The sequence below is a fragment of the Oreochromis niloticus genome, linkage group LG10 (genome assembly GCF_001858045.2).
Source record: "Oreochromis niloticus isolate F11D_XX linkage group LG10, O_niloticus_UMD_NMBU, whole genome shotgun sequence".
Classification (NCBI taxonomy): Eukaryota; Metazoa; Chordata; class Actinopteri; order Cichliformes; family Cichlidae; genus Oreochromis; species Oreochromis niloticus.
The window spans coordinates 7,168,528-7,186,027 of record NC_031975.2 but is presented as its reverse complement, the minus strand read 5'-3'; the positions used below and the strand labels follow the sequence as shown (position 1 = coordinate 7,186,027).

Below are 17,500 nucleotides of genomic sequence, written 5' to 3'. Positions count from 1 at the left end.
CACCTTCTTTGTCCCGCCTTTCTGCAACTCCGTTAGTTGGCTAACCTCCCTTCGTGCTACTTTGATCTTGCCCTCTAGCCTCCTCCTCCATGGAGGGTACTGCCCCTTGTGGCTGTTCAACTTGTAGCCAAGCATCTCACTGATCACTGCTGCCGTAGTGTAGATCAGCTTGTTAGTGTCGGTAATCGTGGTTGTAGGTATCATCCGTAGTGCTGCATTAACATCATCTAGCAGACCTTCTGAGGGTACTTCACGTAATCTTGGTAACCGGCTAGGGGGGGTCCAGGTTTCAAGCTTGGCCATGATCCTATCTTTCAGGTCAGTTCCTCTCGCACTCAACGATCCTTCTCCTATCGCACTTGGGGCTATGTACCCAATCTCGGGTGGGGGTGATGATATCTCCCCCCTGACCTGGCGTCCTGACTCCTCCTTGCCGTAGCATTTATGTTGTACCTCGTCAATCTCTAGCTGTGAGAGCAGTCCCTTCTTTCGAATGTTGGAACACTGAGCTACTAGTTGTTTGTTAAATTCAACATGGCTCTATGTGTTTAAGATTTATTTTACTCTATTTGCTAACCCTCCACTTAGTACTTTTGGTGGGAGTGGAAGTGCATTTTCTTTCCACTTTCATGTAGCTTAGCTGTGGTTGAAGATGGGAGGATGTTCCCTCGACAGTTAAAGCGTGTAGAGAACCGTTTAGTGTGTGGATTCCAAGTGACTTGAATTGATACAATGGGTCCACTGTAGCTCTCTACCACACTAATGTCTGCTTCAGAGGAAGGAAATGTTCACAATCTCAAGAAGAAAACCCTCTGGGGCATAGATGCATTGCATTTTTATGTGGTTTTCTCTGCAGCTCTTGCACACATCCCAACCCTACCCACCTCCCCTTTGTCCTACCTGTACACTGTTTACAGAGTTAAAGTTGCAATTAAATGGTAAGAGGAATGCACTGCAAACCCACAAATGTAAAAAAATAAATAAATAAATAAATTAGAGAAACAGAAAAAAATTAAAATTGAAATCAGGATAGGCATACCTGTTTTAGGCAGTAGAAACCTTGATAAATGTTTAAATGTCAGTGTTGGATTTTTAGTGAGTATTGATTGTTGTCTCAATTTTTGCAATACAGGACTCATCAGATGGAGGAGTTCACAGCAGTCATCCCATCAGCTGCTTTCTAAACTTCAGCTATTGTGCCTTTTATCAAACGTGTGCTCCTGTAACTGTGCTAACCATGGCTTCTCACAGTGTTGATGAGCCACCAAGTGATACCAGGAATTTACCATCAGTCTCTGAACAGCCTTCCAGATGTTACCCAGATGATGTCGCGGGAGAGCTTCAGCCAGACACCATGAATGCAACAGTGAAATCTCAAAAATCTGGAAAATTCAGGAGGACTGCCTTGACGTTTTTTGGAGTTCGTAAAAGTATCTGTATTCTACCAAGCTTTTTTGGAGGAAGGAGCAAAAGTCAGAACAAGTGGTCCTCTAAGAAAGGAATCAGCAAAAGCAAAACCCATGACGGGCTGTGCAAAGTCAGTCATGATGACGGTCTAAGAAGCGGGTATGCCTCAGCTGGAGATTTTGAGTACCACAGCCAGAGGGACACTGTGGGAGAGCTCCACGGTAGCTGTCGCAATGAATGTAGTCACCCTGCTGCTGAGCAGAAATCACTGACTCTTGGTCGGCAAAAAAAGGGCTTGAGGAGTCTTTTTCACAGTTTTAAGCATCACAGAAATCACAGAAATGATGGATTGGCTAAAACTGAAGTGATTGCAATGTCCTCTCCTCACTGCAAGAAAGAGGTGCCTGTTGTCCGGGACATCAACCAGTTTGTCACAGAGTGCCTGGGATCTGAACCCAATGTGCCTGATTTTGCAGACGTCATAAGTGATATTTCCATTGGTCCTGAATGTAATGAGGCCGATGTGCAGACAGTGTTAGAGAGGAGTCTGGAGAAAGAAAGCCCAAAGTCAGAGGTTGACGAGCAGGTGAGTGATGATCAGCTGGAGGAAATGAATTTGATAGCCGTAGTCTCCAGTGAGTATGAGGAGCCATCTATAGGACATAGCGAGCCCTGTCTGAAACTTCAGATGATGTCGGAGACGTCCGAAACACCAGCTGGCTCGACAGATCAACTGGACATGATTTTTGAGGATGTCGCGTCATTGAAAAGCTTCGACTCCCTCACCGGCTGTGGGGACATCATTGCAGATCAAGAAGACGACAGCATCACAGAGAGTACAGTCTCTGGAGAGAGGAGCAGAAATGGAGGAAAGAGGGCTTCTTGTTATCTTACTTATCAGGGAGGCGGTGAAGAAATGGCCTCGCCTGAGGATTTGGATGAAACTTGTCTTCAGGATTTCTGGGGGAACAATAGTTCAAAGGAGATCTGCTACAGTTGCAATCAAGACCACACAGACGTGACTGCCGAGCTGACCGCATCCCACAATATGGACTTGCTGAATAGTAGCAGCGGACAGCAAGCTGGTGGCATGGACTCCTCCTCAATTGCTGATGTATTAACTCCTCAAAGTGAGCATCAGGAGTCAGTTCCAAATAGTGATGAGGGCTACTACGATTCAACTACACCAGGGCCAGAGGAAGGACGAGAAAAAACGGACAGATTTCAAACAGAAAGGCTACCCAGGGACAGTTACAGCGGCGATGCCCTTTATGAACTTTTTGCACCTGACGAAAGTCTCGTGAGCCCACGTTATGAAAGCAAATCCAAACTTCCCATTTCAAAACAGGGTGACTATTCAAGTCAACCAGCTGATGTCACAGAGTCAGCCTTTGTCCCACAAATGAACAAATTACAAATAAGTGCAGAATTATATAAAGTTCATGATTTTCTGGAGATGCCCAACACATGCAGTAACTCCTTTGAGCTGGCACACAGCGTGGTTTGTCGGCCAGAAATCGCTATGAATAAAAACTGTAACTTGAACTCAAAAGCCCAAGCTTCAGTCAGAGTAGATAATAGAGAGCTGCATATATTTGATCAAAAAGAAGATGTGCTTGCTTCCAGCGAAAAAAGAGCCGAATCCATAAATGCTGACACTGAGAAAAGGCATAACAGCTTATCATTCCAAAGCATGTCTGACCCAGACTTTGAAACGTTTTGTGAACCCAAAGAGGAACATCTCGAGGAAAACAAGCCTGTGGCTTTACCGTACCGAAATATCACTTCTCCGTCTGAAGATTCTAACAACGACATGGATGATGGGCAAACTGTGTGTTTTTCGCAGGCACTCGTGGACTTCACAAAACACACTCAAATGCTGAGCAACTTGCACGATGATGTGGATGATTTGGAGACAAATTCTGCCATCACTCCAAATGTGGAGGCCTTGCCTACCATAGTCACGTTTGATGTAGTGGATATGCATAATGAAGGTGAATACGATGAGCAGATTCACATGGAACTGGAGGAGGACATTTCATCGCCCTATCAGGAATTTGAGGAAAGCTACCTACAAAAGGATGCATTTGCTGAATGTGACTATCAGATGTTAGACCCATATGAACAGAACATGATCAGTAATACATGGACGGTTGCCAGTCTCCCACGGCACCTCGGCCTTACAAGAGTCAGTCAGTCCATGCTTAACCCATTGTCTCTAGAGAGGAGAAGCAGGTCTCTGGACACAGAAAGCCTTGAGTTGAAGATGCCGGATGCGTACAGAGAGAACAGAGATGCTATCGTTTCCTGTCCTCAGACAGAAGAGGACTTGGAGAGAGATGCCTCACCATATTACAAGAAGAATGTAGTCGTGTCTGCATCAGAAGTTCGACACAGCAACAACACTATGGCCTTATCATGGCAAACGAGGTCAGAAATGGCTCTAAGCCTTCCTCTGACAGATGGGGAATTCAATGAAAAGAGTCTCAGTCAAACCCAAGTACATAAACACAACATATTCTCGGTCACATCCAGCAGTGAATCCCAGCGTCTTTGCTCTAATATGTCGGACAGCGTCTCCTGTGATTTACTTTCACCGAACACTGAACTTTACAATAGACAGTGTCACCCTCCTTTGCAGTCGGAGTCCTGTTTACCTCATAACACTTTTGTTTATTCTGGAATGATGGAGGACATAGCTGATGATATTGACGACAACGTTTTTTGTCAGGCTGGCACTAATTTGCAATCCTATAATCAGTGTGGTAAAAGTCACCAGGTTGCCATGTCCCACACTGGGAGTCCTCTGAGCACATGTGTGTCTAAGGATGAAATGTCCACCATCAGTGAAACCAGAACACCCAGGGATGTGGTGTGACCTGTAGCCTGCAGTAATCTTCCTGAGGCAACCTTGAACTGGAAGGCTCTCAATCTTTCAGTCATACGGTTATTATAACATGTATTTGTGCCAGTGAGTGTTTTTATGGTCAACCAACGGAGGAATTGTTGCTCAATTTTAATTTGCACAACTGCTTCCATTGAAAGATTGTTGACACTGTGATAGAAGGGAAGTGGAATGAAGTTTCGGAGTCTGTGACATCATTAGCACGACGCTCGGAAGTCAGATTTTTCTGCATTTGCACAGTGAACAGTTGGTTATTTCACACTGGTTACATATGTGTTAGTCCATCAAAATTATTTAAGGGAGTAATTGTTTCATTTGCATTTGTGACCGAATCATCTCATTAAGCTATTGAATTTCACTAGAATGTTCATATCCACATGTAGCCTCGGCATCCAGGCGTCAACAATAATGTGATACTTCGTTTTAGTGGGTATTCATCAGCCTGGTGTCCAGGACCAAGTCTTGCTTACTTTGCCAGTTGCCTCTAAACACATGAATGCTTATGCTTTAAATGCCGGCTTATGTTTGTATTTCCTTTTCTTGCTTTTCCACAGCCTATCGCTCTCATGAGGGTTATGTTAGTTCCTCTTTATGCTCAGTTTATATATTTTTGCCATACTGGTTTAAGGAAAGGACAGAAAGGAGTGTTAGAGAGAAGCACCTCCATGGGGTATACATGAATCACATTAAGCTGTTTCTATTTTTATCTTAATCTCAAAATGCAGCTAATTCTTACCAGATCCAGAACAAGATGAGCAGGTATTAGAAATGTACAGATAGGCATAGTTTAAGGATGCTTCAGCTGCTATTTGCTTTACATACTGTAGATAGCTTTGCTCTGCAAAGCTACATTATTTGTATAGCACATTTTACATGCAGATACCCTGTTTGTGAAAATGTTCTGCAGTAGTGAGTGTAGAAACAGCTAAGAAGTTAAATATGTTAAAAAAAAATGGTTAGAGGCAACAAAATTAAAGGGGAAAAAAGCTACTATCATAGCCACAAGCTTAATGTTTGTTTGTAGACTGACAATCCAATCTGGCCTTTTTTCTGTTTAGTGTTGTTTTGTTTTTTTTGGTTTTTAATGGCTTATTTTGCAACAGCTTGACCACCTGTGAAGTGCAGAATTCTTACTAAAATGTTGCACTCCATAATTTTGCTACTGTAAGCTTGCAGAATGAACAAATGGCTTAGTTTTGGGGGTTTCTTTCTTCTTTTTAATATAAACTGCTATTTTCCCCATGTATCAGTTTCTTGTGCATCACTGTTTGTTCAGTCAGAGGTTAAATTGTCAGATGATTGTCATAGATTCTTTTTTTCTTTTTTTTTTTAAGAGTAATATTGAACGAAATGTCAAAGAATTTGTATTTATATTCTAAGCTATTTGTACACTGTAACACGTATTCAGAATTATTGCAAATTGTCAAAAATTCTCTTATGGTTCTCTTTTATTGCTTTTATTTTGTAATAGTTTTACAGTTACATACAATTCATGTTACAGTGGAAAATTTCTCTTGAAAATCTGTTACCGTTTTATTGAAATGGAAACACTGCCTTAGGTAAAAATAAAGAAGACAAAACATTTTCCATTTTCACTCCTCTTGTTTTCTTGCACTTTTGTGTGTCCTTAAAAATGTTTTTGAAACAGAGCAGGTGGAGGACAGGGAAATAAGTGGTAGGCCTTAAACACTATCCACTGCAGATAGACAGTACCTGAGAGTCATGTCCTTAAATAGTAGGGAAAAAAGTCCAGCATGGACCCAACACAGGACCTGACTAATGCTTCTGCTCAGGAGAGAGGTACAACAGTGGGTGTCTACAGCAGTCTGTAAAACACCGTGCAGGCTGTGTTGTGGTTTGGGACTGCATTTCAGCAGTGGTGTTGGAGGTATTGTCAAATTAAGAACAAAGAAAAGTACAGTCAGATTTTGATCCACCTGCAATTCCATCTGGAAAGTAATTGGCAACCAATTCATTTTTAGTATGACAATGATCCCAAACACACGGCCAATAAAGTAAAAGTATACCTGGATGATTTTAAAAAAACAAAACAAAAAACCTATATAGCTCATGGATTGGCCTTCCCAAAGCCTGAACCTCAAAATTATTAAAGTAGTGTGGGATCATCTTGACAGACAACAGAATGCCTTTCCAAAAACCTGGAGAACTATTTCTGAAGACTACTTAAAGAAGTTACAAGAAAGCTGCCTAAGAGCGTTCAGGTTGTGTTGGAAAATAAATATTGACATTCAAGGTTGTTAGAACTGAACAAACTTGCCCAGTTGTAAATTTCCAATTATGTTCGCACATGTTTAAGTACATTTCTACACTCAATTCCCATTATCCTAGCAACAAATAAAGAAAAGGGTGACTTAAGAGTTTTTATACACCACTGTATGTTTTGAAAGTACATGACAACAGTAAGTCACTCAATGCAACAAAAACAGTGCAGTTGGACTACATAGCACATTTTATAAGAAATAACACTTTGATTTGTGTTTATAATTAAGAGCTTCTCGTCGTCATATAATGTTCTTCAGAATGCAAAGAAAACAAGTGTGCTTTTGTGTTTTTGCTTTGGAAAAACGACAGTTCTTAAACTATCATTACACGCGACCAGGAAAAAAAAGCATGCTGAGATAGCAGGAGGAAGAAATCGTGTTTATATGGCTTTTTTGACCCTGGTGGCTTTTCACAGTTAAGGTTACTTGTTTCCTTCGTCTTATCTGGCAACCCTGACCAAACTGCGACAGCGCCAATGGCAGCAAAACATAACTGTTACAGGCGAGGAGGATGACAGCAACAAGGTGAGATGAGCATCGTTTGAATTCAGCGATGGCGGTGATATACGTGCAGAATATGTAAGGAATCGTAACGTGCTGCTTTTGTTTTAGTTACGTCTGAAATGTTAAATGAGCGTCAACTTTACCTTAAGTTACTATAGTATTCCGGCAAAAATGTTAGCACACGCTCAGTAACTGAAGCTAACTCACGTTAGCATATTAGCATGTGATGCCTCTGAGATGGCTTTATGTTAGCTGGCGTTACCTAGCTTTGCTACCGTTAACCAAATAAGAGGCCGCGCTTCATTGACAAAGTTGTTGGTTAACTTGTAGCTTGCAACAGCCGTTTTCGGCCGTTCTCAAGCCATAGACGAATAGGATAAACACTGTCAAGCTGTTGTTTTTATGTAGCGAAAATGTTGACTCCAGTTGTCTGAGTAGACTGGCTTGCTAGCGTATGCTAACCACAGCCCGGGGCCCAAGGGTGTCAAAGCGGTTCTCTTTAATCAAACTGACTTTCAAAGACGACGTCTTATGCAGTGGTCATGTTACAGCGTTATTGTAAAGAATGCGATGTAAGTATAAACTGCCTTATACTGACATGTTGTTTAACCTTCCTTTCATCCCTCTGAACTCATGATGCTGTTGCTAAAGATATCAAGCACTTGAGGTTTTTGTATTGACGTGTCAGCTTGTTAGCAGAATGATTGCAATAACACAGCCCACCAAAGTTCATTCAGCAGTTCAGGAGGGTCACTGGGATCCATGTTTCATTTTAACCTTAGTTACAAGTCATGTAGTTTGTTTCCTGTAGAGCCCAAAACTTGCTCAATCTGAAAATGGACTTCAGTCATCACATGTCATTTTGTCTGCTGTCACTGTCTAACTTAGTGCGCGTGTGTGTGGATGCGTTTATGAAACACAGAATTAATTAAAAAAAAAAACGAACAGCTAAACTGGTTAAGGAGAAATTCTGTCAGCAGACCAAAGTTGGTTGGACCTTAAATGGTTAATAATATACAAAATTTAACTTGCTGGGAAGAGGGATCATGTCTTAAAGACCTAAAGATGTTTTCATGATTTATACTTTTGTTTGTATCACTATAATTTATTATAATTCAGATTTTTTTTAATGATTGCACGAAGCAGAAACACTCTTGTGTCTTTAAGCACTGCAATCTAAAAATAATGATAAGACTTGGAAGAGACACCTTCCTTCCTGCTTGCCATGGATTATAACTGCAACTGTAAGTGACGGAAATCCACTAAGATAACTGCTGAAAATTTGATGAAATTTGAAAGTTGATGATGAGGCCATATGATGAAGAAATTAACATTTTAAAATTTTAATTAACATTTTTTTTGTTTTGTTCTTTCTTCTTTTTTTGCAGTGAAAACTGCTGCTTGTTTTGAAGTGAGACATTGACACAGTGGAATTAGGGTTATATAGAAGTGTGTTGTTAGATCTTGTGACAGTGTAGTGCCATCCAGCATTAATTCTTCCTGTAATATATCAGATGTCTGAAACACTGATCAGGGTCAATGAGGAAATGACATTTTATCTTTCTTGATTGGTTTCCCTGGATGACATTTTATTTCCTCCTTATATTGAATCATATCCAGGAAAAATAAAAAATAAAAAAACCCAAAATGTTATTTTCAATACAGTTCCATATTATCGTTACGCACTGTTATGTTAGTACAGATAATACACACATGTTGTCTTCTATTGACTTTATGATACTTTAATTGGTGATCCGCTGATATAGAGCATCTTCATATTGCAGTTTTGGGGTGATGGAGTATGTAAGACGTGTGTTTACACAGAACTAGAAACAGTACTAGAAACTGGTCGTGCTGATTATGTATTTACATTTAGTGTTTAGCAAAACCACAAAATATGAGAACAAGGATCGAAAGATGTAATGTTGACTTTGTTCTATGTAAAGTAATAGAAAAGTGTACCAAAGTAACAATTTTTAATTTATTTCCTTTTCACACTTGTGATTTAGCTGGTGGTTTAAGGCGTCAGCTTTGATTTCAAGATGTATAACAACACAAGCATTAAATGTAACACCAGCTTGCTGTGTACTGCAGTTTATTCCTGGTTTGTTCTGGATACTAATGTTGGGTCAGCTTCATGGAAGATGGCTTTACGGGCCTGCCTCACTTGTTGCTATGAAACAGATCTGCATGAGCCTGTGTGTGTGCAGGGATAGTCTGGAGGTCTTGCTGAGACTAAGCCTGTGAATCTGGAGGTGGAAGGGAAAGGATTGAAAGAGCTCTAGCTCTTTTTAAACACGTATTGATGTGCTCATAAAATGTTGTAAATGACAGTGGGTTGTGTGAGCCTTTGTACTGTGTCTGCCGCTAATCCTAGAAGTTCCACACAGTGCCTCATCACCCTCTCCCTCGTCAACTGTGTGCTTAGATATTCAAACCATGGTTTGTTCTCTGTCCTTACACAAGTAGTGACGAGCAGTGAGACTAGGCTCCATTGATGCAGTAAGCCTACACAAAACACTGACATCACAAGGTATGCTTGTTTAGCCATAGATTGACCTTCAAAGTAGCTCCCATGAATGTCGGTGCCTGTGCAGTGTTTTGCCAATACAGTGACGGAGTGTTATTACACGAGCCAGTGCTTAGAGTCAGACAAATGCTTCAGTCAGGTTTCACAATATCAATACTGGCTTTTCCTTTTATAATGCTCACCCCAAACAAAGGTCTAAATGTCAGTTTTAAATTTTTTAAATCGCTGCTTCATGAGTTTTGATGTAGAGTTGTAGCGCAGCTGTGGTGTTCTGCATTTACTGGCTGCGTGAAGAGAGATGATGAGCTGTGTTTGTGTTAGTCGTGACTGGTAAAAAGGAGTTAGCTGATGACAAGGCTGTGTTGCTAAGCAACTCACATCATGGGCTGTGCCTCTTGAAGCTCGAAGCTGGCTGTACTGTCTCTGCAAGACTGGGGGAAAGTGTAGTATAGTGTGTGTGTGTTCATTAGTGTGCTCACCATGGACATTATTTGATTATCAATATCCATGTGTAAAAACAATGTGCACTCTGAGCTGTTGGCAGCGTGTCGTGGTTTAGACTCCGAGCACCCCAAAATCCCTGCAGTGCTTTACCGTAAAACAGCTTTGCTCCCTGTGGAATTCTTCTCAATTCAGATTGATTGTCAGGGGATTAGTGGTGCAGGCTTACACTGTTCAGCCCACACTTGGTCTCAGGTTATGTTAACTTATGTACTTACACCCCATGTATGTCTGGCTTGAATGTTGCTTGGAAGTTAAAATATGATGTTTATTGTAAATAACTGTGATTTGTATCTTTTTTTTCCTACCAGAATGCTGTGATTTTCATTTTAAAACCAGAAAACCAGAAGGACTATGCACTAGGCAGGAGATCAGTGACACTTTAATGTTTGTATCTTTGGCTTTGGTTTGTCCAAAAATTGAGATCATATTTTGTTGTATCTGTTTGCTACATGGAAATAAGCAAAGAAATATTGCACAGAGCTGTTTTAGTTTATTGGTAATTTTAGTTTATAAATGCAACACCTTGTCAGGTGCTTTGCTGTAGTTTGTAATTACCACTTAAGATACATCATTGGTTGTCAGATTTGTTATGAATTAGTGGTTTGTGAGTGTGACATGTTACTTTTCATTAAAAATGCAATAAAGCCTTAAGTATAGTTTGGGGAATATTGCAAGTGAAATAAAATGATTTTTTGTTGGAGGGAAGTAGGAAAAGTTCAGTATGTTCCTCCATTTGTCAATGAATAACCATGCCTGACGGCTACCAAAAACAAGCGCTGCTTTAACTCTTTCCTCCCACAAACATGATATATGATGAGCTCCCCTGTACACTTGGCAAGTGTGATCTCTGACTTCATCATTAACTTTTGATACTGAGTCATTTTGTTCTATAAGCAGAAAAAACAGAATAGGGCTTCAAGGGTTACTCCTAGGAGGCTTTGAAAGGGTAAAGAGTAAAAACATCGCAGTTGTGGCCCCCAGCATCATAATTGGGGTACAACCCACCCATGGCAGTTATTTGCTAATTAAGAATCCAGTGTCTCATGTAGCAGTGCCAGGCAGACCAGTCAGCATGTGTGATTATTGTGCTCCATTTGCCTGAATAATTCAGTCACTTGCTGCAGATGGTATTGTTTCTTGCTGATGGAGAACTTACTGGTCAACCACAAGTAGGGGCGGAAGACTGGGATTCAAAAGTGTTTTCCTAGGTTTTATTGGAATTTATTGTTAGAAGACATAATTATAGACTAATTGATGTATATTTCTGAGTTAAGTATTCTTTGTTTTCTATTAAATCTCAAAAAGTACTTACTTTACCTTTCAACATTACCGTTACTATGTATAAAAGAAAGCCGGCAGCACCTACTGTACTTACAACCGAAAATCTGTCATCCCTTCTAACTTAGTATTACGCTGGACCATCACCAAAAGCAAAACTCTGATATGGGACCCTCCTAACCTGCCATGCAATCCAGTGGTCCTGTTTCCATACCACAGATTGTACTAAAGATTGACATCACTCATTGGTTTACAAACTCCTGTTCTAAAGCCCTGAAATGAGCATTTTCATATGAGCACAGTCGCCTTGAGGCACTTATATTGTAAGGTAAAGACCTTACAATAATAAAGATAAAACCCCAACAATCAAACAACCCTCTTTGACCAAGTACTTGGCAACAGCGGGAAGGAAAACTCCCTTTTAACAACTCATGAATTCTATTTATAAATTGTCACAAACAACAGAAATGCGTATATATTTGTCAAATAAGATAAAATAACCTTGTCTTCAAATGTGGACCAACCATAGTTGCCACCCAAAGACCCCCTTTTTAGGAAAGGAGGGGCCAAGCTCACTATATCGTTGTTAGATTCATTCTGGTATCTTCCCTCAGTGTCTTTTTTTTGTCTAACTTCAGATTAAGGTGCTTAGGAAAAAAACTGATTGATGAAAGAGACATACTGACCCTTATTTTTGTTGCTTTCTTACAGGATTACATAGTTTGATTTTACCTGCTCACACAGTAGAGACCGTAACCATTTGGCCTGGAGGAGAAGCCTGCAGTGCTAAAGTCCATCCCTGAGCATGATTAGCTGGTTGTGGTGGAGGTGAGGAAGCATGGAGTGGAAATTTGGGGTGTCAAGACAAACGTGATGACAGCATGGTCCATGGTGGAGAAGCTCAAAATGGAAAAACGCCCGTGCAGGGAGGAGAACATTGACTCAAGCGAGGTGCAGCATACCACTGATGAGTCTGAGGATGGAAGCAGCTCAGATAGCGAATCAGAAGAGCAGCAACACCGTAGTGTTCAGGTGAACAGCAGTAGCTGTAAGAGAAGGGAGCCACTGGCTGTAACAAAACCCCACCGACAGCTCTGTCGCTCCCCATGCCTTGATCGGCCCAGTTTTTCCCAGAGTAGCACTGTGCAAGACTTTCGTGAGGATGAGACCAACACAGTACAAGGCGTTAAGCCTGCCAGTGAGAGAGAGTACCAGACTAAGAAGGAATTTGCTTTGAAGTTGGGCTATTCGGGAGAGCAGGTTGAAACTGTGCTCAACAAGTTAGGGTCTGCTGCGCTTATTAACGATGTTCTTGCTGAGTTAGTACGGCTTGGAAACAAAGCAGAGCCTGAAAACCAGTCTTGCAGCAGCAGTACAGCCACGCCAATATCACGCTCCCCCTGTGTTAAAGAGACTGTTAGTCCCGAAGTGTCAGTGGAAGAGGAATCTGTAGATAGCTTTGATAACCTCAGGCCTATCGTCATCGATGGCTCAAATGTGGCAATGAGGTGAGGGACACAGAGACTTACACTCATATTGAACTGGTCTGTGCTCTGTACAGAATAAACTTATTGTACTGAAGTATTTTCCTTTAATAGTCAGCCGTTCCATGAAGTTAACTAAACTTAATACTGTTCTGTTTTGATAGCCACGGAAACAAAGAGGTGTTCTCTTGCCGTGGCATCCAGCTTGCTGTTGAATGGTTTCTGGAGAAAGGACACAAAGACATCACTGTGTTTGTCCCAGCCTGGAGGAAGGAGCAGTCAAGACCTGATGCCCTCATCGCAGGTGACTGTGCATTCACCTTACATCATAACACTGGTGCTATTTAAAGAGCAGCCTTTTAACTTGCACCTGTTGGAATTATAATAAACTGTTACCAAACTGATACACATAAACTCACTCAGTATTCCTCTTTCAGATCAAGAAATCTTACGCAAGCTGGAGAAAGAGAAGATCTTGGTTTTTACCCCGTCTCGGAGAGTTCAAGGCAGGAGAGTGGTGTGCTATGATGATCGCTTCATAGTGAAGCTGGCTTATGATTCTGATGGAATTATTGTGTCAAATGACAACTACAGAGACTTGCAAAATGAGAAGCCAGAATGGAAGAAATTTATAGAAGAGCGACTCCTAATGTACTCATTTGTCAATGACAAGTAAGAAACAGTCACTGTCATTTTTTGGCATAGCTATACTATGTAAAATGCTTTCATGAATGCCACTTTAGACTGTACAAATACAGTGTCTGTTAGAAACGTGTGGGGTTGTTTTATGTAAACATAAAACAGAAGTAAAATTATTTGTTAAATCAATATATTAAAGACTATATATGTTGCATGAACTGTTGGATTTTTATATTGTGATCTATAGTAGACAATAGGAGATGCCAGTTTTGAATTCTTTTCTGTGGTAGAGACACTTTTGTGTTTAATAATAAATATTTTTGTAATTAGGTTTATGCCACCTGATGATCCATTGGGAAGACATGGACCAAGCTTAGAAAATTTCCTGCGCAAACGCCCCGTTGTACCAGAGCACAAAAAACAACCTTGCCCCTATGGTAGGTTCTTTCTTCAAAATACTGCTTTTCTGTCTGGGTATTCAATGTGTTTCATTTTCTTAACTTAATCTTCCATTTCTTTGTACAAGGGAAAAAATGCACATATGGACATAAGTGCAAGTACTATCACCCAGAGCGTGTCAACCAGCCACAGCGCTCCGTGGCTGATGAACTACGGGCCTTTGCCAAATTGTCTGCAGTGAAAACAATGAGTGAAGGGGCTTTAGCTAAGTGTGGGACTGGTCCAGCAACTGTAAAGGGGGATAGCAACTCTGAGGCCAAACGCGTGGCACCCAAACGTCAGTCTGACCCCAGCATCCGTTCAGTGGCTTGTGAACCTCCAGAGGCACTGTCCGCCATTAGGAAGTCTGAGACAAATTCAGTGCCTTCCCTCGTGTCTGCTCTCAGTGTGCCCACAATGCAGCCAGCCAAGAGCCACGCAGCTGGTGCCTTGAACACACGATCAGCCAGCAGCCCAGTGCCAGGTTCTTTGCAGTTTTCTCACAGTTCTCTGGAGCACATGTCTAGTGTACAGTACCCTCCTATTTTAGTTACTAATAGTCATGGCGCCTCTGTAACATATAGTGAACAGTTCCCAAAGTATGACTCAGTTAGTGACCATGGCTATTATTCCCTGCACAGTGATTTTTCAAATATGAGCATGAGCAGCATGCATAATGTTGACAGTTTCTGTAGCATGGAGCACGAGCATGTGTATCAGAGAAACCCCAGCCACTGCCCTGAATCCTGCCTCAGCCATTCAAACAGTGACTCGTTCTCGTCTTATGGGGACCTGTACCCAAGCTCTGTGGACAGTAGCTTAGAGGAGAGTATGAAGGGGCAGCAGCAGTCTCCTGCACAGACTAGGATGCAAGCGTTCTCCCACGGGTTTCGTCATGAAGCGCTGACTAGGGTACAGAGTTACGGACCAGAGGAGCCAAAGCAAGGCCCACGTAAGCAGGCTGGGTCTCATCTAGCACCACATATCCAGCATGCTGCAGTGGGAGCCAGGTCCAGCTGTCCTGGAGATTATCCCCTAACTCAGAATGTTCTCCCACCTTTGTCCTCACAACCCACACGCTCGCTAGGTATGACTCGTATGGATAGCATATCGGATTCGAGGCTATATGATAGCAACCCAATGAGACAGAGGCGACCTCCACTGTGCCGTGAGCAGCATGCAAGCTGGGACCCTCTCCCTTGTGGTAATGAGTCCTATGAATATCATTCATATCCACTGAGTAACAGCTTGATGCCATGTTGTGAGCGGGTGATGGTCCGCAGCATGCCAGACAAAATGGAACAAATCTGGAACTCGCCATGGGAGGCCCCATCTGGAGCTGAACACCAAGAGCGGTATGCTATCCCAGACCACCAGTATCAAACATACAGGAACCTTTGTAACATCTTTCCTGCTTACATAGTCCACGCTGTAATGGAGAAGAACCCTCATTTGACAGACCCGCAACAACTTGCCGCTGTCATTGTTACAAAACTGAGGTCATGCCACTGAACAGTTAATTGTATGAAACTTTCAAAATGGATTTAATAAGAGAAATTAGGATTTCTTTGCAAAGATAGGCATATGTTAAATGTTGCTCCATGTGCAACGTCTGCCCTCAGGAGTTAGTCATTTTTAAATGTTTCTGGTAGGATAGAGAACATTTTTGTATGAAGTGGGGTGTAGCTGATACAAGCCAACACCTTATTAGAAATCTGGTTCATAACGTATTCATACTACCTGAGCAGGAACAGGGAAGCAGCGTCTGTTTAACATGACAGGTAATTCCTGTATTGTCATTAACCTTTGGCAGTACTGTACGGTGTCCCTTAATGTGGAACATAATACTGCTGTATTTAAATGACGTTACATGTTGTACAAAGTTGTAGAGGCTGAAAACAATATGAAATATTCAATCCATTTTGTAAAACATATAAATAAAGTAATGTGTGAAATAAGAAATAATGAAATCAACAAGCTAACATTCTAGGTAGGTTGTAAGCACAGAAGACAGTTTATTATAGGAATTAAAATTGGCTGATTAATTCAGAGAGCAATCTTTTAAAGACCAAAAAACACTAAAAGCCATTATTCATTTCTTCATTTCAAATCAACAGCTTGATGAAGTTTCGAATGCTGGCACTTGTGAGCTAATTGACAAGCTTGCTAGATAGTTAGCATTAGTTGGCAAACACAATAACAAAACTAAGGAAGTTTATTTACTACTTTATTTGATAACACTGGTGTTTTTAGTTGTTCTGTTTACAGTTATTAACTTTGTCTGCTAACATATATACATATAGATAGATAGAGAGAGAGAGAGAGAGAGAGATATCTGTATTGAGATGAAGTCATAAAAATACTAATTGGACTATTGAAATATTACTTTAAACTCTGTTTTAACCATCAAACAATTCCAAAAGTTACTGCTTTATTCATGTATTTTACAGAGGTGAACATGTTTATTTCATTTAGAATTGTATAGCTGGGTTCTGTTTGGAGATAGCTTACCATCACAATTTAAGACTAAACTGAACCCTAATGTAATTGCAGTTAATTTCTGTAATATTGAATGCGCGTATCAGTGTGAACAATTGAATTATTAAACAAGTTAGGTAAATACCAGCACAGGAAATAATTACATGGTCCTATCTCCCAGATTTGCCAAATTAGATTAGTCATAAAGCACATCAATATTTGTACAACAGCTTTTATGAAGATCCTGTTCAGGTGTTTTGAATGCGTTATGAAAGGCATCTAAAGTGTTTCTGATGCAGTGGAACTATAAATAACCATGCAGTCTGCCTCTGCTGTAAATAATATTTATGATATGTTTTTGTTTTGTTTGTTTGTTTGTTTGTTTTTTTGGGGGGGGAATTTATTTTGAAGACAAGTAAGAGGGAGGTAGGTATATACCTCACCGCATGAACTATGACATTTTATGGCCTTATATCTGAATGACCTCACACTTATTCATTGTCCAATTGGTTTCGGTGAACATCTTTGTCATTGAAGCCTCATAATTTCAAATGTAAAGCACTATCTCAGTATCTAAAGAGATATATTTTCTCAGCCTCACTTAACAAAGCTACTATTTTGGTAGAATTTGACAGTGCACAAAGCAAGCCAAAAAATTATTTGACTTGTATATATGTGCACATATTTATGTACATATGATCACACAAAAGCCATTATTTCAAAGTCATTTATAAGCTGCTAAATAATGCCAAAAAATAATTTATATAGTGTCACTATTCAAAATAATTTTAGTTCACAGGATCAATTGGATTATAGTATAGAAAGAGCATCTGTGTTTGGATAATTTCCTATAGTGTACTGTATAGTTAGCTGTCTGATTTTTATTGGATGCTGCATCCAGGACTTTCCTCTTTATAAAATTGTAAAATCTGTTGTGCTAATCCTTTTCAGTGTGAAGTATTCAAAGTATCTTTGTTTCACGCAGTAGTTCTATTGGACTTGTTCAAGTTGCCACTGGAGCAGTTTGTTTTCAGGTGCAAGTCAATTTATT

The 17,500-nt window shown here is 40.6% G+C and overlaps 2 protein-coding genes and 1 long non-coding RNA gene across 9 annotated transcripts in view; 2 read left to right on the top strand and 1 right to left on the bottom strand.

Moving 5' to 3' along the window:
* The window catches only part of LOC102079444 (APC membrane recruitment protein 1), an 11,131-nt gene extending 5,224 nt beyond the window's left edge, over positions 1 to 5,907 (top strand). The window contains exons 1-2 of one of the 2 annotated variants that reach the window (XM_025910923.1): positions 426 to 938; positions 1,133 to 5,907. In XM_025910923.1, the coding sequence (XP_025766708.1) occupies positions 936 to 938; positions 1,133 to 4,285 (3,156 nt within the window). In that variant the 5' untranslated portion in view covers positions 426 to 935 and the 3' untranslated portion in view covers positions 4,286 to 5,907. Of the gene's footprint in view, positions 1 to 425; positions 939 to 1,132 lie in introns of those variants that run through there. The other variant, XM_005460891.4, reaches the window with a different exon arrangement.
* The window catches only part of LOC102079599 (uncharacterized), a 45,441-nt gene that overhangs the window by 11,749 nt on the left and 16,192 nt on the right, over positions 1 to 17,500 (bottom strand). The gene's annotated exons all lie outside the window — the stretch shown is intronic.
* zc3h12b (zinc finger CCCH-type containing 12B) overlaps positions 6,907 to 17,500 on the top strand; it is a 13,327-nt gene continuing 2,733 nt past the window's right edge. The window contains exons 1-7 of one of the 4 annotated variants that reach the window (XM_019363879.2): positions 6,907 to 7,119; positions 10,441 to 10,516; positions 12,122 to 12,918; positions 13,059 to 13,198; positions 13,332 to 13,566; positions 13,864 to 13,970; positions 14,060 to 17,500. The exon at positions 14,060 to 17,500 is cut by the window's right edge and continues 2,733 nt beyond it. In XM_019363879.2, the coding sequence (XP_019219424.1) occupies positions 12,284 to 12,918; positions 13,059 to 13,198; positions 13,332 to 13,566; positions 13,864 to 13,970; positions 14,060 to 15,483 (2,541 nt within the window). In that variant the 5' untranslated portion in view covers positions 6,907 to 7,119; positions 10,441 to 10,516; positions 12,122 to 12,283 and the 3' untranslated portion in view covers positions 15,484 to 17,500. Of the gene's footprint in view, positions 7,174 to 7,195; positions 7,671 to 10,440; positions 10,517 to 12,121; positions 12,919 to 13,058; positions 13,199 to 13,331; positions 13,567 to 13,863; positions 13,971 to 14,059 lie in introns of those variants that run through there. The other 3 variants (XM_005460888.4, XM_005460889.4, XM_005460890.3) reach the window with 3 other exon arrangements.